General features: G+C 43.5%; 3 protein-coding genes across 4 annotated transcripts in view; 1 reads left to right on the forward strand and 2 right to left on the reverse strand.

Annotated features, from left to right (window-relative positions):
• Positions 1-8,311, reverse strand: part of LOC144671576 (cell surface glycoprotein MUC18) — a 25,519-nt gene extending 17,208 nt beyond the window's left edge. Inside the window, exons 1-3 of the mRNA XM_078533535.1 lie at positions 8,093-8,311; positions 3,602-3,723; positions 2,144-2,342 (exon numbers count right to left, since the gene is read on the reverse strand). Coding sequence (XP_078389661.1) covers positions 2,144-2,342; positions 3,602-3,723; positions 8,093-8,153 — 382 coding nt within the window. The 5' untranslated portion in view covers positions 8,154-8,311. The remainder of the gene's footprint in view (positions 1-2,143; positions 2,343-3,601; positions 3,724-8,092) is intronic.
• Positions 8,312-9,746: 1,435 nt separating this feature from the next.
• On the reverse strand, positions 9,747-15,872 carry LOC144671553 (uncharacterized). Its single transcript, XM_078533507.1, has 6 exons — positions 15,785-15,872; positions 15,387-15,524; positions 13,900-14,171; positions 12,501-12,568; positions 11,710-11,900; positions 9,747-11,095 (listed from the first exon to the last, which is right to left on the reverse strand). The coding sequence occupies exons 1-6, from the start codon at positions 15,870-15,872 to the stop codon at positions 9,747-9,749; spliced, it is 2,106 nt and encodes a 701-aa protein (XP_078389633.1).
• Positions 11,027-21,650, forward strand: part of LOC144671582 (histone-lysine N-methyltransferase PRDM9-like) — a 55,355-nt gene continuing 44,731 nt past the window's right edge. For both annotated transcript variants that reach the window (XM_078533540.1, XM_078533542.1), the window contains exon 1: positions 11,027-11,417. The gene's annotated coding sequence lies outside the window, so the exon portion shown is untranslated. The remainder of the gene's footprint in view (positions 11,418-21,650) is intronic.

Genomic DNA, 21,650 nt, shown 5'->3' on the forward strand with positions numbered 1-21,650 from the left:
GAGAGGGAGACACAGAGAGAGAGGGAGACAGAGATGAGAGAGAGAGAGACAGAGAGAGAAACAGAGAGAGAGACAGACAGCGAGGGAAAGAGACAGAGAGAGAGACTGAGACACAGACCAAGAGAGACAGTGACAAGGAGGATATAGAAGAGAGACAGAGACACAGAGAGAGACAGGGGGACACAGAGAGAGAGAGAGAGAGAGAGAGACAGAGATGATAGAGACAGACAGAGACTGAGAGCTAGAGACTGAGAGAGACACCAAGAGAGAAACAGAGAGAGAGAGAGGTGGGGAGACAGAGAGAGACAGTGACAGAGAGGATAGAGTAGAGAGACAGTGACAGTGGCAGAGAGGATAGAGTAGAGAGACAGTGACAATGACAGAGAGGACAGAGTAGAGAGACAGTGACAGAGAGGATAGAGAAGAGAGACAGGCAGAGACAGAGAGGATAGAGAAGAGAGACAGAGACAGAAAGACAGAGACAGAGAGGCAGAGAGAGAGAGAGAGAGAGACAGACAGAGACAGAGACAGTGACAGTGACAGAGAGGACAGAGTAGAGAGACAGAGGCAGAGAGAGAGAGAGAGAGGATATATAAGAGAGAGGACATAGAAGAGAGAGAGAGACACACACAGAGACAGAGGCAGAATCAAATGGACAAGGAGACAGAGAGAGAGAAAGAGACAAAGAGGTAGAGAGAGAGAGGGAAACAGAAAGAGAGACGAGAGACAGAGAGATTGAGAGGGACAAAGAAAGAGGCAGAGAGGAGAGGACAGTGATGCAGAGAGATGACGGAGTGAGGCTGAGGAAGAGAAAGAGACAGAGGAGAGAGAGAGACAAAAAGGAGTAACAGAGAAAGACAGAGAGACACACAAAGAGAGAGAGAAAGAGAGACAGAGTGAGAGAGAACGAGTCAGACTGAGAGAGAGGGAGAGAAATTGAGAGAGAAACAAAAGGAGAGAGGAGAGAACAGAGAGCCAGGGAGAAAGAGAGATGAGGAAGAGAGGCAGAGGGAGGGACAAAGGGGAAAGAGAGAGAAAAAGAGGAAGGGACAGAGAAAAACAGAGAGAGTGACAGAGAGAGAGAGAGAAATGGACAGAAAGAGAAAGACAGGCGAGGACAGGGAGTTGAGGAAAAGAATAAGAAGAGAATGGAGCGAGAGAAGGGACAGACGTGACAGACAATGGGTAACAGAAGGACTGACGGAGATAGCCAAACAGAGTGGGTAAAGAGGGTGAGGGTGGGCAAAGAAGAGAGCAGACAAAAGGAGAGAAAGAGAATATAGAAAAGGGGTAGAGAGTGGAACAACAGCAAACACCTCCATTTATAAAGCATCTTTAATAAGGTAAACTATCCCTAGGTACTTCATAAGAGCATTATCAAAAATAATATGACACCAAGCTCCGTAAGGAGGTATTAGGGACAGATGATCAAAAGCTTGGTCAAAGAGGGAAGTTTTTAAGGACCTTCTTAAAAGGAGGGGAGGGGTAGAGAGGCTTGGGAAAGGAATTCCAGAGCTTAGGACCCAGGCAGCTGAAGGCACGGCTGCCGGGGGTGGAGTGATGGAGATCAGGGATTGCCCAAGAAGTCAGAACTGGAGCACACACATAGTTCAGGGTTATAGCGCTGGAGGAGATTACAGAGATAAGGGGGGACAAGGCGAGGGAGGGATTTGAAAACAAGGATAATGATTTTAAAAGTTAAGACGTTACTTAACTGGGAGCCTATGTAGGTCAGCGAACACGGGGGTAATAGGGGGGAAAGGGACTTTGTGCAAGTTAGGACATGGGCAGCAGAGTTTTGGAAAACCTCAAGTTTACAGAGGGTAGAGTGTGGGAATCCAGCGAGTTGGAATAGTCAAATCTAGAGCATGCTTGAGGGTTTCCGCAGCAGTTGAACTGAGGCAGGGGCAGAGCTCGGTGATGTTACCGAGGTGGGAAATAGATGCTCTCAGAGACGGGTGCGTAAGTGATGTCGGAATCTCATCTCAGCTAGGGAAGGGAGGGAGGGAGGAGAGCGACAGAAGTGGGGTCAGAGGAAGGAGGGGGAAAGACAGAAAGGGAGAAGAGGGAAGCGAGGGGTACGATGGAGGAAAAGATGAGAATTTAAAAAAAAAGAAAATCACAATAAATTTGTGTAACTTACACTGAAGAGGGACCGTCATATTCTCAGAGACCTGCTGGCCATCAGTCCCATTGGAAATACATCTATAGGGGCCGGCATGCCACTTGTATATTTGCTTTACTTGAAGGGAAAGTTCCCCATTGTTTCTGGTGACATTGAAACTGTAATACCAGCAGCGGAAGGAGGTTGTTGTGTCAATACTGAACCAAGATCTAAGCCACTAAAATTAAGTGGGTAAGGAAATATAGGATTAGGCAGTTTATCTAAAGTCAATTTGCTACACACACACTGCAGATACAATAAGATATTTTCATTCATTTTTTAAATTATTTATCAGTGTTTATCAAGATGAAGGTTTTTAATGCTGGGGATATAATACCTTCCATTTCAGGCACTCAGTGTCAAACACTCCTAGGGCAGGTAGCAATTAATTAAAGCTCCCTCTACACTGTCCCCATCAAACCCTCCCAGGACAGGTACAGCACGAGGTTAGATACAGAGTAAAGCTCCCTCTACACTGTACCCATCAAACACTCCCAGGGCAGGTACAGCACAGGGTTAGATACAGAGTACAGCTCCCTCTACACTGTCCCCATCAAACACTCCCAGGGCAGGTACAGCACGGGGTTAGATACAGAGTACAGCTCTCTCTACACTGTCCCCATCAAACACTCCCAGGGCAGGTACAGCACAGGGTTAGATACAGAGTAAAGCTCCCTCTACACTGTCCCCATCAAACACTCCCAGGACAGGTACAGCACAGGGTTAGATACAGAGTACAGCTCCCTCTACACTGTCCCCATCAAACACTCCCAGTGCAGGTACAGCACAGGGTTAGATACAGAGTACAGCTCCCTCTACACCGTCCCCATCAAACACTCCCAGGACAGGTACAGCACAGGGTTAGATACAGAGTGAAGCTCCCATGTGACCATGCTCATTAAATACTCCCAGGACAGCTACAGCATGGGGTTAGATACAGAGTAAACTTCTCTCTACATTGTCCCATCAAATGCTCCTAGGACAGGTACAACATGGGGTTAGATACTAAGTGAAGCTCCCTCAATACTGAGTAAAGCTCCCTCTACACTGTCCCCATCAAACACTCCCAGGGCAGGTACAGCACAGGGTTAGATACAGAATAAAGCTTTCTTCACTCCATCTCAAGCATTCATAGGTCAGGTACAGTACAGGTTACTTAGAGTGAAGTTGCCTCTACATTTACCCCTTCTCACAGTGCCCCTGTACCCCCTTCTGTCATGTAGGAAATTCTCTTCCCTCTCACGTATGTTTGCGGTAATTTTACCGATAGTGAAACAGGTATCAGCCCTATCAGTACCTCTGTGGTACAGTTACGGGTTGCCTTTACCACAGATTTCTGTTCCTTCACTCTGTGTTAGACGAGACTCCTCGACTAAGATTTTAACTTGCAAAAGAACACAGCAATTCTTCGTAAGTGTGTGCAATGGGGAAACTCACTTTGTGATACATTTGGAATTTGACTTGGGACATGTCCTCTCCATCACCTACACACTGCAAGGTTACATCACTTCCTTCCACGATCAGCCCACTTGGCTCTTTAATCACCACTCGCAACTGCTCTGCAATTCCAACAACAGAAATGTTAATCATTCAGTGTTTGAAGCATTTTTCTTTGGTCACGCTAGAACACAGGAATCTAGCGCTTGGGGGAATATCCTCACAGCACTTCCAAGTGATTACAAGGAATCCTTCTGAATGGTGAAAAGTTACAAACAGTGGAGACCCAAAGAGACTTAAAGGTTCAGGTACACAGGTCCCTAAAATGTCACAAGTTGATATGGAAAACAAGCAAAGAGAGCCAATGTAAAGCTGGCCTTTTTATCTCGAGGACTAGAATACAAGGGGGTAGAAGTCATGCTTCAGTTAGAAAAAAAGCCCTGGTTAGACCACACCTGGAGTCACTGTGAACAGTTCTGGGCCCCACACCTTAGAAAGGATATACTGATCTCGGAGGGAGTGCAGTGTAGATTTACTAGAATGGTACTGGGAATCCAAGGATTAAATCATAAGAAGGGATTACACAAACCAGGGCTGGAACTTAGAAGGCTAAGGGGATGACTTAAGCAATGTTTTCAAGATACTAAGTGTCATAATGTGCCTTTAAGGGTTGCACCCTTACATCACTAGAAGGAAGTAGAATGCAAGTCCATCTATTGATCCCACCGCTGCCACCATGTTGTGTGTGTACTATTGATATAAAAGCACCAATCACTCATGAACACGTTATAGGTTCTTTTATTTAAACTTGCACATGAAAACAGATATACATGGATAGAAAGCATGAAGGTGTATCAGCAGCAAAGCTGGGTGCACTGCCATAAGCAAAAGTGAAACTAAAACTGAATCACATGTCTTCCTTATAATGACGTCATGCTGCATTCCCTTAATGGCATTTTATAACACTAAGGGTAACAGATGGGGGTAGATAGAGAGAAACTATTCCCCCTGGTTGGGGAGTCTAGATTTAGGGGACATAGTCTAAAGAATAGAGCCAGGCCTTTCAGGAGTGAAATCAGGAACACTTCAAGAGGGTGATGAGTCATGTTGTTTCATGGCATAGCAAATAGAATGCAACAGACTGCACCACAATTATAGGTTAGTTTGGTCATGGGTTATGAACTGAATTTGATTTGATTTGATTTTTACATGGAGTCCTTTAAATAACAACGTGCTTGTTATTTTGAAACCAGTGGAAAATCATTGGCTGGGCTGATGCATTCAGGAAATCATCAGAGAACCAAGAGGGACCAAAAGAGAGGTGGTGGCACGTGAAGATTTTTCACATCTCAATCAACCAATGTCTCAAAGGGGGCGGCTAATTCCCCACTGTCTTGTGCACTGGGTTTGAGTTCAACCAGACAGCTGTAATTGCAATGAGCTGCCAAATATATAAAAAAACGTCCGATTTCACACCTGCATCCAGCACATCTTCTCACCTCTGGCGTAGAGGATTCAGTCCAGCCCAGTTTGTTGAGGATCAAACAAGCCTCCTTTCATGTTGAGTGCCTGCAAGGACCTAACGTCACAAATTGATCCTTTCAGCCAGAGGAGTGGCCGATAGGGGAAATGAAAGTTATAGCTACCTATCTTGGTTGTGCTGATGCAAAGCTACCAACCCCCTGGTTAAGCCCACCTTGCTTAATTAACTGCCTTCCCCTCCCCTCCCACCCCCAACCCAGCCAACTCTTGATTGCCTGCCTCCCTCCATAGCAAACCACCCAAAAATCTCCTCCTTGTCAGGTCTTGGCCCCCTTCTGGCAAGATCCTGTCCGAGATCGATGTCAGCCTTAGCTCCAAGCTCAGCTCTCGCCTCCACCCGCCCCCTCATCTCCACCACCCCCCCACCTCCACCACCACCACCAACCCCCCTCACCTCCACCCGCCCCCTCATCTCCACCCCCCAACCTCCACCACCACCACCAACCCTCCTCACCTCCACCCACCCCCTCATCTCCACCCCCCAACCTCCACCACCACCACCAACCCCCCTCACCTCCACCCGCCCCCTCATCTCCACCCCCCCACCTCCACCACCACCAACCCCCCTCAGCTCCACCCGCCCCCTCATATCCACCCCCCACCTCCACCCCCTCATCTCCACTCCCCACCTCATATCCACCCCCCACCTCCACCCCCTCATCTCCACTCCCCACCTCCAACCCCCCTCAGCTCCACCACCCCCACTCCCCTTACCCCACCACGTCCAGCCCCCACCTCCCACCCCTCCCCTCCACCTCCCTTCCACCCCCTCACCTCCCTTCCACCCCCTCACCTCCACTACCTCCTCACCACCAACCCCCCTCACCTCCACCCCCTCTCACCTCCACCACCCCCCCTCACGTCCAGCCCCCACCTCCACCCCACACCTCTCCCCTCACCTCCACCCCGTCATCTCCATCCCATCTTCACCCCTCCAGTCCTCAAAGAAACTTTTAGCTTTTAAAGTGCTTTAGCAAACAAAAAAAACGCGTGAGATAACATGTTTGACAACATGTCTGAACCAAAAAATAGTGTTTGACAATGTCGGGGACGGATGACTCACTTCTGAAATACATTACACATTTTGAAAACACTGTATTTATTCATTGATGGATCACTTAAGATGTATAATTACCACCCCCCCACCCCTCCCCCCCCAAAAAGAATGCAAAGATCTAAGTGTGAACGATTCCTGCTCTTCCTCCTCGGGGACCACTTAACACTGTGACACTTACAACATTAATTTCAGCAACAGGCTGTGACAAAATGGCTTCATTCCACCCAAGATTTAACTCCTGGCCACAGGGAGACTCTTAACCTGGAGCTAGACCTCCTCAGGTACTGGGAAGTTCTCCAATATCTTTCACAGGGGCCCATTCTTAAATCTCAGCCGGTTAATCTGTTGTTGTGGTGTCTCAGGTGAGCCTGATCATGTCCCAAATTTGCATCCACATATTTCCCAGGGGGAGGTTGATGGGGGTGAGGGGAATGGTTATTCTAGATCAGAATTAATGGTGCCAACCATGACTCAATTGGTAGCACTCCGGCCTGGAGCCAGAAGATTATGGGTTTGAATCCTACTCCAGGTTTTGAACACACCAATCTTGGCCATCGGAGGTGACCTCTTTTGGACCACTGCTGGACATAGAAGATCGCATGGCACTGTTTCAAAGAAAAACAGGGAAGTTATCCCTGGTGTCCTGGCCAATATTTTTATCCCTCAACCCACATCACACAAGGAAAAAAGATTAAAACAAAAAGCTAAAAGCTACTGCGGATGCTGGAAATCCAAAACAAAAACAGAATTACCTGGAAAAACTCAGCAGGTCTGGCAGCATCGGTGGAGAAGAAATCAGTTAATGTTTCGAGTCTTCATGTCTCTGCCGAAGGGTCATGAAGACTCGAAACGTTAACTGATTTCTTCTCCACCGATGCTGCCAGACCTGCTGAGTTTTTCCAGGTAATTCTGTTTTTGTTAAGGAAAAAAGATTATCTGGTCATTTTCACGTTGGTGCTTGTGGGAGCTTGCTGTGTGCATATTGGCTGCTGCGTTTCCTGCACTGCAACAATAACCACACTGCAAAAAACACTTCAATGGCTGGAAAGAGCTTTTGCGATGTGGGGTGTTCATGAAAGGTGCTACGTAAATGCAAGTTTTTTTAAAATCCTCTCCCTAACTGAGAAGCGCTGGGGACACTGGTAGCACCTCTAGCATCAACAATTGAGCACATCCAGGATGTACTTTCTGGCCTGCGTGGCTCAGTTTCAGTGTTGACCTCCCCAACAATCAGACAAGTTCACCAGCTCAGACTAAGAGATATTCAAAGGGTTAGACTTAATGCCTGGTGATGAAACAGGAAGCGGACACAAAGAAATGCCATAACTCCGGTGGAACTACCTATTTGATTGATTACTATATATTGAACAGATGAAACTGATAAAACTACAATATATCGATGGGGTGCATTCACTAGGTCGCAAAATTTTACACAGTTACCACTGTCTGACCTTTCAGTCATTGAGTTACCGCCAGTTTGATCAAGGATCATCCTGAGACGTTAGTTAACCTTTCTGTTGAACTGGGTGGCGACAGGATGACCTTGCATTTCCGACATGTAATGACTTTGTTTCAGCTTCCCAGAAATGTTATTTGTAATAAATTGTATTTTACACTTGGTTGTCTCCGCTGCTGCGTCCTCCCTCCTCCCACCAAAGGACTGTCGCATAAATTCTTAAACGCAATAATCACAAAACTGCACTTGCAGTTTGTAGGGGATTCCGGGTTAATATAGAAATGGAATCACAACACTATAATTTACCAAAAAATATATTACCAAAAAAAAGTACTTAAACAAAGCTACGAAGCAATTTCCTTGCAGCGTTCGACACGATCAGCGGTAGGCGATAAACACCAAGCGGGGAATTGAGAGTTCAGTTCCTTTAACTTACCATTCAGGACCACCTGGAAGCAAATGCAAGCCAACAGGAAAGTTCGGAGAAACAACTCCATTTTCAATGTTGCTTTAAATTATTATCACGACAAAAGCGCTCGACTCTGCACTCCAGCCTCTACCAGTACACAACTATTATCTGCTGATCTGAAGGAGGCGGGGAGATCATATTTCAACTTTGTTCCGGGTTTGGTTTCTATCCGGCAACTTGTATAACGCTCTTTCTATCGCTTTTGTTTTTCTCCGCTGTTCTTTTGATGGAAACGACCGGATTTTTTATTGAAAGAAATATGGTAATCCGCATGGTTTTTTCCCCCCCCAAGCAGACTTTTGTTTTATTTATATTTAATGGCCGGTCACTTCCTGAAACCCGCCGCCAATAATGTAACTCGGAGTGAGGTGACGCCGCTTGTAACCGAGTGAAACTTGTGCTGTCACTTTGTGTTTTTGTTCGGTGTTGATTTGGTGTGAAAACTCGCCAGTCATGTTCGGGGGATTTCCAGCTTGGGTCAGAGCGTCGCTTCTGTGCCCGGCGGCGTCCGCTTGCTCTGGGCTCTAATGTTTGTTAACTCACCATTGCCTGGATTTGGGGAATTTGGTGTCGCCGCCGCTTTCACACAATAAGACGACATCGCAGGCAGCGGGTTACAGTCATCTTTCGGAATTTATTCCGAGGTTGTATCCTTTCTCGCAGTTGTATTTTAAAACCGTCTGATCGCGACAGACTCACCCTTAACAAAACACCATCTCGACCACTGCCTGTAACCGGCTCGGGGGGGTAAAATATTTTAGTGAGAAATAAATAGCTCATTGACAACCGGATCACAAATTTCTTCTTTAATAACATTTCAATAACCATGAACATCAACACAGATTTTACTTGGACAATGTAGACACAGGTCAAACAGTTTGCATGGAAATAATTTAAATACAAGACAGGTTAAGACAAATTAACGCACATTTTCGGCCAAACCAGCCGGAGTCCAATAAATTACACGTTTCAACACATTCAACTTCTCGATTTTCAAACTCAGCTTCTGCTGAAACTTTTGTCAACAATTTCTTCAACTTTGAAAATTGCAACATCAGAATTTTATTGATGATCTCATGGTTCAACAGAGAAGTTCATGTCTGAGAAAAGTAACTGGGAGCACTGAGTCGGCAGCACAGAATAGTTTTCAATGCCTGCAGCAACAATAAAAGTGGTGACATCTTCAGTCACGGCATTTATTAACACCGTCTATTTTTGTGATTCGCACCTTTACCAACACAGATCTAACCAGACTGCTTCGGAGCGACCTTTCACAATCAGGATAATGAAGCGGTGACAGGTCGGTGGGACAGAGATTCAGGGAGATTCAACTCATTCTGCAGATGCTGCAGTTTAGATCAGAGAGGACATTTTGCAAACCCAGAGTGACCAGACAATTTCTGAGAGGCTCCGACATTAGGCTGGAATAAGCCCCAAATGTCCCACCCTCACAGGGAGTGAAGAATCATGAAACATTCTGGCATTATCCACACAACAATGTCATAAAGAATGAATGGTTAATAGTCTAAATAATATCAATAGTTGAGATAAGGCCATTCAAATAGAAAAATATATTATATCCCAAGTGAGTAAAATTATAAATCATTTACCGTTCTCTTCATTAGGTTTCAAAACATCTTCTCAGGTGAACTTTGAAAGCTGCTGGATCTTTGAAGACTTTCCTACAATGATGGCAGGTTTCAAAACAAGTGTGAGCTTTAAGCTGATACATATAAACAAAGCTTTTCCCACAATCAGAACATTTATAGGGTCTCTCTCCTGTGTGGATCCGCTGGTGTCTGTGGAGGTCCCCAGCCCATGTGAAACTCTTTCCACAATCCGTACATTTATAGGGTCTCTCTCCTGTGTGGATCCGCTGGTGATTGTGGAGGCTCCCAGCCCGTGTGAAACTCTTTCCACAATCCGTACATTTATAGGGTCTCTCTCCTGTGTGGATCCGCTGGTGTCTGTGGAGGTCCCCAGCCCCTGTGAAACTCTTTCCACAATCCGTACATTTATAGGGTCTCTCTCCTGTGTGGATCCGCTGGTGTCTGTGGAGGTCCCCAGCCCATGTGAAAGTCTTTCCACAATCCGTACATTTATAGGGTCTCTCTCCTGTGTGGACCCGCTGGTGTCTGTGGAGGTCCCCAGCCCATGTGAAACTCTTTCCACAATCCGTACATTTATAGGGTCTCTCTCCTGTGTGGATCCGCTGGTGATCATGGAGGTTCCCAGCCCGTGTGAAACTCTTTCCACAATCCGTACATTTATAGGGTCTCTCTCCTGTGTGGATCCGCTGGTGATCATGGAGGTGCCCAACCCGTGTGAAACTCTTTCCACAATCCGTACATTTATAGGGTCTCTCTCCTGTGTGGATCCGCTGGTGTCTATGGAGGTGCCCAACCCGTGTGAAACTCTTTCCACAATCCGTACATTTATAGGGTCTCTCTCCTGTGTGGATCTGCTGGTGTCTATGGAGGTGCCAAACCCGTGTGAAACTCTTTCCACAATCCGTACATTTATAGGGTCTCTCTCCTGTGTGGATCCGCTGGTGCCTATGGAGATCACTAGCCCATGTGAAACTCTTTCCACTATCCGTACATTTATAGGGTCTCTCTCCTGTGTGGATCCGCTGGTGATCGTGGAGGCTCCTAGCCCATGTGAAACTCTTTCCACTATCCGTACATTTATAGGGTCTCTCTCCTGTGTGGATCCGCTGATGCAGGTGAAGTTCATTTGATTTTATAAATTCTTTCCCCTGTACAGATTGTGTGAATGGTCCCTGCACATTCTGGTGCTGCAAAAGACCATTGCTGGAAGGACAGGTTTGTCCTGATGAAATTTGTCCACGGGATTCAGGATGTTTTCTGACGTGCTTCTGAAGAAAAGCGGCAGTGGTAAATGCAATACTGCAATGAGGGCAAGGATGACATTCATCTTGTTCTCCTGCTGGAGAAGAAAGAAGAAAAACTGTCAGTGTAATGAAACATCTAGAAGTTTCTTTTGCAAGTACAATTTGGGAATGTGTGGAGGTGGGGGGGTGAAGGGTTCAGTAATATTATGTTTCGTGACAACCTCTGTCAGCCTTGGCTCAGGAGTTAGTATTCTCGCCACCGAGTCAGAGTCTATGGAGGGCTGCACTGTCAGAGGTGTCATCTTTCAAATCATGTTAAACTATGTCTTTGTTTGCATGTTAAGATGGAGAACAACAATCCCATGGCTCGACATTAAGAAGAGCAGGGAGATGTCCTGGTGTACTGGCCAACATTTATCCACCAACCAACACAACCAGGTCAGATTATCAGATCAAATATTTCATCTCTGTTGTTGGGATCTTGCTGTGTATAAGCTGAGCTGTTCTATTTGTTTAAATAACAACAGTGTTTGCCTTTCTAAAGGTCATACACTGAATCTAACAGGATTTGGGACACACCAAATACATCAAAAGTGCTTCTAACAGTGCAATTCTTTAGCCTGAAAATTCTCAGGATAATTTTTAAGGGTGCAATTCCTATCACAGTGATATTCTAACAGAAAACTAATGATTCTTACACTAAAGTTTCCAATTTTGATCTAATCCTTACATTTTGGTTCTTGTTTTGCCATCCACATTGTAGTCCATTTGATCCCGAGTTCCCTGGCGTATTCATCACCATACCAGACCAGCAGCTCACACCGAGGAGGAACAGGCTTGCAGGTCCTGTAATAAATTCTGCCGCAGTGCTGAAAGGCCACAAGGTTCTGCTCCTCTTCCTTTCTGGCACAGTTAACAAATCTGGAACAGAACAAGAAAACATCTAAGGGGCCAAAACTCAGTTCAAATTGTTGCTTGAATACAAAATGAGAAACATGTTAGCATAGCGTGCAAAATTAGCCATTAAGAAGGGTAAACAAAAGTAGATCTAGGCTATTTCTTTGATGATTTTAAATGTTGCCACAGGCACCCAGGCTGGGAGGCTGTCTGGCTGTTGGGCAGAAAGTCCTGTGGCATCACACTGCAACTGAGGAGTGTCGAGCAAGGAGGGAGAGGCTGAGAGTCAGAGGGAGGTCCGGGGAAATCAGTCCAGTCAGCTGGAGACATGGATGGTTTACATACGAAAATATGAATTAGGAGCAGGAGGAGGCCACTCAGCCCTTTGAGCCTGCTCCATCATTCAGTAAGATCATGGCTAATCTGATTGTAACCTCAATCCCACATTCCTGCCAACCTCCAATAACCTTTCACTCCTTGTTAATCAAGGATCTATGTAGTTCTGCCTTAAAAATATTCAAAGACTACTTTCACCACCTTTTGAGGGTTAGGGGTGGGGGTGATTATTCAAGGCAACGGCCCAGGTGCTCAAATCCTGACAATATTGTATCAGTCTTCCCTTACCTCATCCAATTTGATTTAGATTCATCCTTCGCATCAATGTATTCAAAATCTTGTTTGCCTTTACTGATCTGCAGAGAGGTATTTTGATAAAAGGATTGGATTATTACAATTTTAGGAAATCAGTTTTATATTTATTTGAACCAGTTTAACATGAATTGCAAGTATCCTATAGTGGCTTTCCACTTATTTTAATAAAACATAACCAAACCCTTATCTGTTTTTTTCTGATTACAACTTTGAATTAGAAAGCCCAGAGCTGCACACAAGCTGCAAACACAAAAGAGGTGAACAGTTTCAGGGAGCTTAGCAAAGTCAGGAAAGATACTTGAACTAAGTCAAAATGCCCATGATCTCTGCCATGTTGCCATCTCTTCCACATCTTCCTCTTATCCCTAGCCTACTCTACTCTAACCACTTTCTGCTCCAATGTCCCATGGGGCTAACCCATTGCTCCCTAATTGTGCCAGTTTCCCTACCTGAAGAAACCATTTGAAAACATTCAATGTGCCCGCCAACTACACCCATGATAACTCAACCAAAGACCAAATTATCCTGATCCCCAATGTCCACTTCCTAATGTGTTTGAATTGTTGCAAGGGGCAGAAAAGATAGAGAACAGAGATGGAAGAGAAGGAGAATGGGGGAGAAGAACTGGTTGAGGGGCATAAGAGGAGGAGGAAGGACAGGAACAGGGGAAATTAAAAATCAGCTGAGGGGTGAAGTGAGAAAAACGAAAGAAGATGGGGGCAGTGAAGTGAGAAGTGAAAGAAAAGGAATAAGAGGGAGAATAGAAGAGAACCAGGGGCAAATAGAGTTCAATGTCTGCCTCAGCAGCAGGTGGGGTTAATTCTAGCGAAGGATTTTGGTCTAGGGGCAGAGATTTAATATAAAGTTGAGATCGGGAAGTCTGATTTGGTCTCTGTGGAGGGGAGAAGTTTTGTCTGTATGGAGATCATAATTTCTTTCTCAGCAATGACATATAATCTGTGGGAAAGACACTGTTAACTTGGATATATCTCTGATCTCAGTGGGGTGAATGAAATGATTTCTTCTGTGGTGGTGTTTGGTGGGTTTCAGTCTGATAGAAGTTTGTTTGCTTTCTTCCTTCCTGTTGGTGGTGATTTCTAATTGAATAGTTTCTTGGTTGCTGCCAGACCTCCAATGAGCAAACCCAGTAATCCGTCCTTCACTTGCGAACATTTCTACAAGTTTTCAGGCTGGATGAATACATGAAACATCAGAGTAAAAGCTGATTTTGTCTTTGCTTGTTTTCTACTTATTGGCTGGACTGAGTAACAACAAAGAACAGAAACCTTAAAAACCTTTTCGCAATTGCATTCAAATAAGGCCTGAACTTTTTTTTAAAACAAGAAACTTGAGAATTACCTTAGGAACTTACCATCCATGAGTACCCACTGACAGCAGCTGATTCTTCATTTGATACTACTCCTTCATAGGGTCCAAAGTGAACTCCTTTGGGAATAATCTTCCCTTCGTTCCATATACCAAGACCAGCTTTTCGAATCTTTGAAGTTGCAATGCTGAGACCCTCTGGAAGGGTTAAATGTGCTCTGTCTGATCGACTGAATTCAACAACTGTGTCCTTTATGAACACTGGAGGACCGTGCACAGGGCATTCTTCAATAAAAAATGTCTCGCAGTTTTCACAAACTGTCAAGTAACAAATAAAATTAAAGATGGATCAGGGCTTCAGTTCATTATTCAGTGTTGATGAAGATGAAAGGGGTTAGTACTGAGAAAGGACAGATTACCTTTCATAGATATGATTTTCCTTATTGTTTGATTGCAATTCAGTCTGCAAATAGAAGTAGGATCTTACTGTGATTCATCAGCTGCAGAAAATAACAGGGTGCCTTCGCATTTTGAAAATGACATCCAGCGCCAGTCAAGTCTTCCCCACTGTTGTACACAAGGGTTTCAGGAGAAATCTTTTGACTCAGTGGGTTATGAATCTTTGGAATCCTCTACCCCAAAGGGCTCAGTCATTGAGTATGTTTAAAGTAGAGACTGACAGATTTTGAATTGCCAATGATGTAAAGGGAAATAGGGATAGTGTGGATGATCAGCCATGATCATATGAAATGGTGGAGAAGGCTCGATGGGCTGAATGGCCTACTCCTGTTCATATGTTCTGAGCAACTTGTTCAGTTCTTTACTCCAAGAAGGCAACACTGACTTCAAGGAACAGTAACAATGCAAAGATTTGCAACAAATATCTCCAAGCCATGCTCCAACTGATAAGATTATGAGTGGGCAGCAAGAGAATTTTGAATTTGGAGACTGAATTTCAAAGAATCCTTAAGATTATACGTGTAATGGGCTATCAGGCATTGCTTTCTATGGATTATAACTTCATTATTTGAATGAGATTCAACACACATAACCAGTTACAAAAGTTTCTCTGAACCTTCAGGCAAATCACACTTGGAGAGAGCCAATCCACAAATTTATATATTCAGTTATGTGATCTTCCCCCATATCCCATCCCAAACTGTGGGACTCCCAAATTCTTACAGTAATTTAATAAATGCAATGAAATGTATTTCCTAAAATAGGCAAGAGACTGTTATTCCCTATAATCAGAGGCCATTACTTTACAATTTCAAAAAGCCACATTCTATTTTATAACAACATTTCAGAATTATAACCAATAGTTCGGGATCATTTTTGTCAGCGTTTTAAGTTAATGAAGAAGAATCAGTGCCAGTCTGCGGGAAAACACAGGTCTGCACTCCTCTTCTGCCACTGGGCCATGCTGTATTGCTGTAGCAATGCCCTGGTTTATCAAGGCCTTATGTCGTCACACCAACCCTCCCAATAAGTTTTTCCTACCCTAAGGAAATGAATAGGTTACTTTGCACATACACAAGTAATCATCATCACAAAGTTCCCTTTCTTCTGTGTAAACTTTTCTCTCTCTATTTCTCAAACTGTATCTTCTACTTTCAGTCTCTTTGGTCACTTGTTCATTTGCAGACACCAAAATATTTCCAGTGCAAACACCTGCAGAATAAATCCAAAAGATCGTGAACAGAACTTGAACAGGTTAAATGTAATTTTTGTTGCATATAAGAGTTGTTTTTTGTTTGAACAGTAGATGCTGAAGATACTTATATAGTATAACAAGACGCTGAGTTAATGTAACTTGAATCACTGCTGCAGTGGTCACATTGTCAACATAAAGAATCTCTTCATCCTTGAGAAGTCCTCAAATATTTAAAATCAACATACTTTACTGAAATCCTTTATTGCAGGGCAAATACCTTTATTGGATTCACTACGAGATTCAGTTTCACAAACCAAGGTACTTGTTTCTCTGTTGATCTTTTTAACTGAAACTGTCTCTTCCATAGCTGAGGCAGTGTCATCAGGGGAGCCCCCAAAGCCTTCATTTTTATCCTCTTCTGAAAGGGATGCAATCGATGATGCTGATTTTTGGTTCTGAAATACAGAAGGTGAAGTTAAAACTGTACCTGAATTAGACAATAGCTGCCTCAGATTTCCTTTATTACTAAAGGGATTATGTACAAGTCAAAGTGTTTGTCTTTTTCCCTCTGTTAATTCTTGTATCATATTTAATAAACAAAGGTCCCCAACTATTTGAAAAATGCAGTCCCTCCCTAGTGTAGTATTCAGCACACATTTTAGAAGGTTTCTATGTTTGATTCTGTCCTCCTGTGTTCCGTTGGCTGACCTCAGCAAATCTAGCAACCTCATTACAATTAATCTCAGCACCCTTTGCAAAGCAAGGAATAAAATTAGCCAGGATTCCAATTGCTAACTAACCATCACTTCTGGAAAAGTTTGCATATATGTGTATACGCAAACAGGGCAGGCTTTCAACAGTGAAGAGCGTAACACATGAAGGACAGCTGTCAAGAAAATGTCAATAGGGCTGCCCATTAAGTCACCACAGACTAAGGAAACATATCAACTCATGAATTAGTGCCTTCGGGAAAATGGAAGAGGAGGAGATTTAATGCATCTTTTTAACTGCTTCATCTTTGGTCTTCACACACCCATGCACTATCATTAAAAGATGGATATTTTTGCCAACAAATAACATTGAATTCTACCTGATGCCCACAAGGAACCTGCAACAAACATGGAACTATCTGTCTGCATTTAAGCATGTCCACTCCACCAGCTGTATTTGTGTATTTCATACACAAGAATTAAAAATACAGAAACAAAATCACCTGTATGATCAGATACCATACTTTGCTTTATTCTCTCAGTTTTTCTAAAGGAGTTAAAATACATTCTATAGCTGCTAATTATCCTCCACTGTCTTGTCCAAGCATCTGGACAGCAAATATTAGCAGGAAAGTCAAGGCTCAGGAAGCACGAAAGCACAGCTTGATCATGGTCTCTTTCAACATTACACACAAACATACTTTTCCAGTATAGCCCAAAACATAGCAATAAAGGGCAGTGACCCTTGTTCAGCCTAGCAACTTTTAGATCTCAGGTGATGGAGCAGTGATCACAGCAGTTTGTCCTTGTGAACCGTACAATGGAGCCTCATGGGAAACATATAATGTTAACATCCATCTTCCGATTAATTTGCAGATATTCCAAACTGCTGCTGTTCACAGATTTTGGGATGCTGAGGGAGGATTTATCCATAGATAACATTAAGAAGAGTTCATTCACAGTATCTCCAGGTCATGAAATTCAAATAGCACAAATAAGTAATAGAATTACAAATGCAACCAAGTTGCCAGGGCCTCTGAGCAAAGGAAAAGGGAACATTAAGTGCTGGAAATCTAGGTGAAGACAGAAAACGCTGAAAGTGTGTAGAGGGTCAATTTCAGTCTGAAGGAGAAAGACTGGTTATAATATTTGGTGTGGGACCCTGTATCAGTAAATCTCTCTCATACAGGCCCACAGTGAATATCTAGCATCTTGATTTATTTGTATGATAGGAATTTGTGTGCACAATGAATTACCTTTTTGGTATTCTCTTTCTTGGTCTTCTGGGTGCCTTCATTCTTGAAAGGTAGCTCAAAGGTTCTCATTGCTTTAAAAGAATGACAATAATGTTTTAGATTTCTGTTGTCTCAGATTTCAGCTTTTTATATGTTAGCAGGTTGGCAATTCTAAAAAGTATTTAATATTTTTAGCTCAAAGTCGAATTAAAACATAATGCATGTGTATACACATAAGTTAAGAAAAATTTCATTCAATTTACTTATCTTTCCAGCTCTCTAAAATACAAAAGTAAAGTAACTGTCTCCTACTTGCCCAAGGCAAAACTGATTATCATCAGGGTTTAAAAAAGCATTTTTAATATTTTAATGAAGGAAGCATATCCAATTTACGTGGCGGGTTTTTCACAAGACGTTTAGGCATCCAATCTTCATCCGAATCACTAGATTCATACACACAGGGCTGACGCCTCCTGCCATGTCTTGACATGAACGCTGGCTTTGGTACATTCAATCCTGTAAAAATTAAAATATTCCAATCACCTACAGTTGACAATACCAGTTTTAATTTGGCTTATCTTACTGACATAAAGTAGCTATCGAATTAATCCAGCCATTTTAGAATATCAGGTAAGAGCAGTACTGAGAGTTTCCTTTCACCTATGGCACCTGGACTTAAATCCAGTCCAAATTAATCAGATGAAAAGGATATTTCATGTTATGCTAGAGTGCTGGGAACATAGCACTCAGGCTCATGACATCGAAGAGTCTTATTCTCACAGCTTTTTCCTTTTTGGTCCCTCACTGATCCTAAGAAAGGCAAGGTTACAGTGATCATGGGGGATTTCAATATGCAGGTAGACCGGGAAAATCAGGTTGGTAGTGGATCCCAAGAAAAGGAATTTGTGGAATGTCTACGAGATGGTTTTTTGGAGCAGCTTGTGGTGGAGCCCACCAGGGAACAGGCAATTCTAGATTTCATGATGTGTAATGAGGCAGATTTGATAAGGGAGCTTAAGGTGAAGGAACCCTTAGGAGGAAGTGACCATAATATGATAGAATTTACCCTGCAATTTGAGAGGAAAAAGCTGGAATCAGATGTAACTGTATTACAGTTGAATAAAGGCAACTACAGAGGCATGAGGGAGGAGCTGGCCAGAATTGACTGGGAGATGAGCCTAGCAGGAAAGACAGTGGAACAGCAACGGCAGGAGTTTCTGGGAGTAATTTGGGAGACACAGCAAAAATTCATCCCTAGGAAGAAGAAGTATACTAAAGGGAGGACGAGGCAACCATGGCTGACAAGGGAAGTCAGGGACAGCATAAAAGCTAAAGAGAAAGCATACAATGTGGCGAAGAGCAGTGGGAAACCAGGGGATTGGGAAGCCTACAAAGACCAACAGAGGATAACTAAAAAAGAAATAGGGAGGGAGAAGATTAAATATGAGGGTAAACTAGCCAGTAATATAAAAGAAGATTGCAAGAGTGTTTTTAGATATATAATGGGTAAGAGAGAGGCAAAAGTGGACATTGGGCCACTGGAAAATGACGCTGGAGAAGTAGTAGTGGGGAACAAAGAAATGGCAGAGGAACTGAATAGGTACTTTGCGACAGTCTTCACAGTGGAAGACACGAGTGACATCCTCAAAGTTCAAGAGAGTCAGGGGGCAAGGTGAGTATGGTGGCCATTACCAAGGAGAAGGTGCTAGGAAAACTGAAAGGTCTGAAGGTGGATAAATCACCTGGACCAGATGGATTACACCCCAGAGTTCTGAAGGAGATAGCTGAAGAGATAGTGGAGGTGTTAGTGGTGATCTTTCAGGAATCACTGGAGTCAGGGAGGGTCCCAGAGGACTGGAAAATCGCTAATGTAACCCCCCTGTTTAAGAAGGGAGTGAGGCAAAAGACGGGAAATTACAGGCCGATTAGCCTGACCTCGGTTGTTGGTAAGATTTTAGAGTCCATTATTAAGGATGAGATTTCAGAATACTTGGAAGTGCATGGTAAAATCAGGCAAAGTCAGCATGGTTTCATAAAGGGGAGGTCATGCCTGACAAATCTGTTAGAATTCTTTGAGGAGGTAACGAGTAGGTTAGACAAAGGAGAGCCAATGGATGTTATCTACTTGGACTTCCAGAAGGCCTTTGACAAGGTGCCGCACAGGAGGTTGCTCAGTAAGATAAGAGCCCATAGTGTTAGAGGCAAGGTATTAGCATGGATAGAAGATTGGCTGTCTGGCAGGAGGCAGAGAGTGGGGATAAGGGGGTCCTTCTCCGGATGGTAGCCGGTGACTACTGGAGTTCCGCAGGGGTCAGTGTTGGGACCACAACTTTTCACTTTATACATTAATGATCTAGATGAAGGAACTGAGGGCATCCTGGCTAAGTTTGCAGATGATACAAAGATAGGTGAAGGGACAGGTAGTATTGAGGAGGTGGGGAGGCTGCAGAAGGATTTGGACAGGTTAGGAGAATGGGCAAAGAAGTGGCAGATGGAATACAACATGGGGAAGTATGAGGTCATGCACTTTGGTAGGAAGAATAGAGGCATAGACTATTTTCTAAATGGGGAGAGAATTCAGAAATCTGGAGTGCAAAGGGACTTGGGAATCCTAGTCCAGGATTCTCTTAAGGTTAACTTGCAGGTTGACGCGGTAGTTAGGAAGGCAAATGCAATGTTGGCATTTATTTCAAGAGGACTAGAATATAAAAGCAGGGATGTGCTGCTGAGGCTTTATAAGGCTCTGGTCAGACCACATTTAGAATATTGTGAGCAATTTTGGGCCCGTATCTCAGGAAGGATGTGCTGGCCCTGGAGAGGGTCCAGAGGAGGTTCATGAGAACGATCCCAGGAATGAAAGGCTTAACATATGAGGAACGTTTGAGGACTCTGGGTCTATACTCGATGGAGTTTAGAAGGATGAGGGGGGGATCTGATTGAAACTTACAGAATACTGAAAGGCCTGGATAGAGTGGATGTGGGGAAGATGTTTCCATTAGTAGGAGAGACTAGGACCCGAGGGCACAGCCTCAGAATAAAGGGAAGACCTTTTAGAACAGAGATGAGGAGAAACTTCTTTAGCCAGAGAGTGGTGAATCTATGGAATTCATTGCCACAGAGGGCTGTGGAGGCCAGGTCATTGAGTGTATTTAAGACTGAGATAGATAGGCTCTTGATTGGTAAGGGGATCAAAGGTTACGGGGAGAAGGCGGGAGAATGGGGTTGAGAAACTTATCAGCCATGATTGAATGGCAGAGCAGACTCGATGGGCCGAATGGCCTAATTTCTGCTCCTATGTCTTATGGTCTATTATACGAACTTGAGAGTCAAAGGGAAGGAGATTTACATTTGTGACAGATGAGGTTCACTCTCCGATCCGAGGAAAGGGCAGGGTAGTAATGACATCTGAGATGTACAGTTCACCTCCATTATTCCAACATTTATTGTTTTTATTCTTGAGTTAGGATTCAATAATTATAATTTAGTGAGTTCAGTAAAAATAACGGGGAAAAGCCACACTGGTACACATTAAAGGAGATAAACAGATAGCACTATACTGCACATGCTGGGAACCTGAAATAAAAACAGAAAATGATGCAAACGGTCCACAGATCAGCCAACATCTATATAGAGAAGGAGGTGGTAATTTAACGTTTCAGGCCTTTGACCCTTCTGATTTTATGAGCGTTTCTGATTTTATTTCAGTTGTCTAAGGGCAATTATAATTAAAGCTCGCACACAAAGAATGAACACTTGTGTGATTTGATGTAATGACACACTACTGTGAGATTTAATGACCAACAGCGAGTATAACAGAGTCCAGTCAACTTTGCTTAAGTAGAAGAAAACTTCAATCACTATTTTACATCCAGTTCCACTCATCTCTACATAAAGTGAAACAGAACAGTACCCCTCATTTCACTGCTACTGCTTTAAAACAGTAACTGTGTTCTTGCTAACGGCAACGCTACTACATATATAAACTATAGTAATCTTTCCCTTTGTGAATGGGAACACTGAGTTGTAAACTCATTTACCATTCAGGACAATTTCTACACAAATGTGTTGCTGCAAACCAATGGTAACAAGAAGTCAAGATAATTTTGTCCCTTCTATGGACACTATCGTCTCTCTAACATAAATCACTGCATTTGATTGTGGTGTAAAACTCAAATATTGACTGGAAATCAGATAATGG

Source organism: Cetorhinus maximus, chromosome 33 (genome assembly GCF_964194155.1).
Source record: "Cetorhinus maximus chromosome 33, sCetMax3.hap1.1, whole genome shotgun sequence".
Lineage (NCBI taxonomy): Eukaryota > Metazoa > Chordata > Chondrichthyes > Lamniformes > Cetorhinidae > Cetorhinus > Cetorhinus maximus.

Bases quoted from the DNA above. Each gene is read 5' to 3' on its own strand.
- LOC144671553 (XM_078533507.1), bottom strand. From the start codon at position 15,872: ATGGAAGAGACAGTTTCAGTTAAAAAGATCAACAGAGAAACAAGTACC. The intron at 15,525-15,784 runs GTATTTGCCCTG...TTTATTCTGCAG, and splicing joins TCGTAGTGAATCCAATAAAG to GTGTTTGCACTGGAAATATT. The intron at 11,096-11,709 runs GTAAGGATTAGA...TTACACTGACAG, and splicing joins GGCAAAACAAGAACCAAAAT to TTTTTCTTCTTTCTTCTCCA.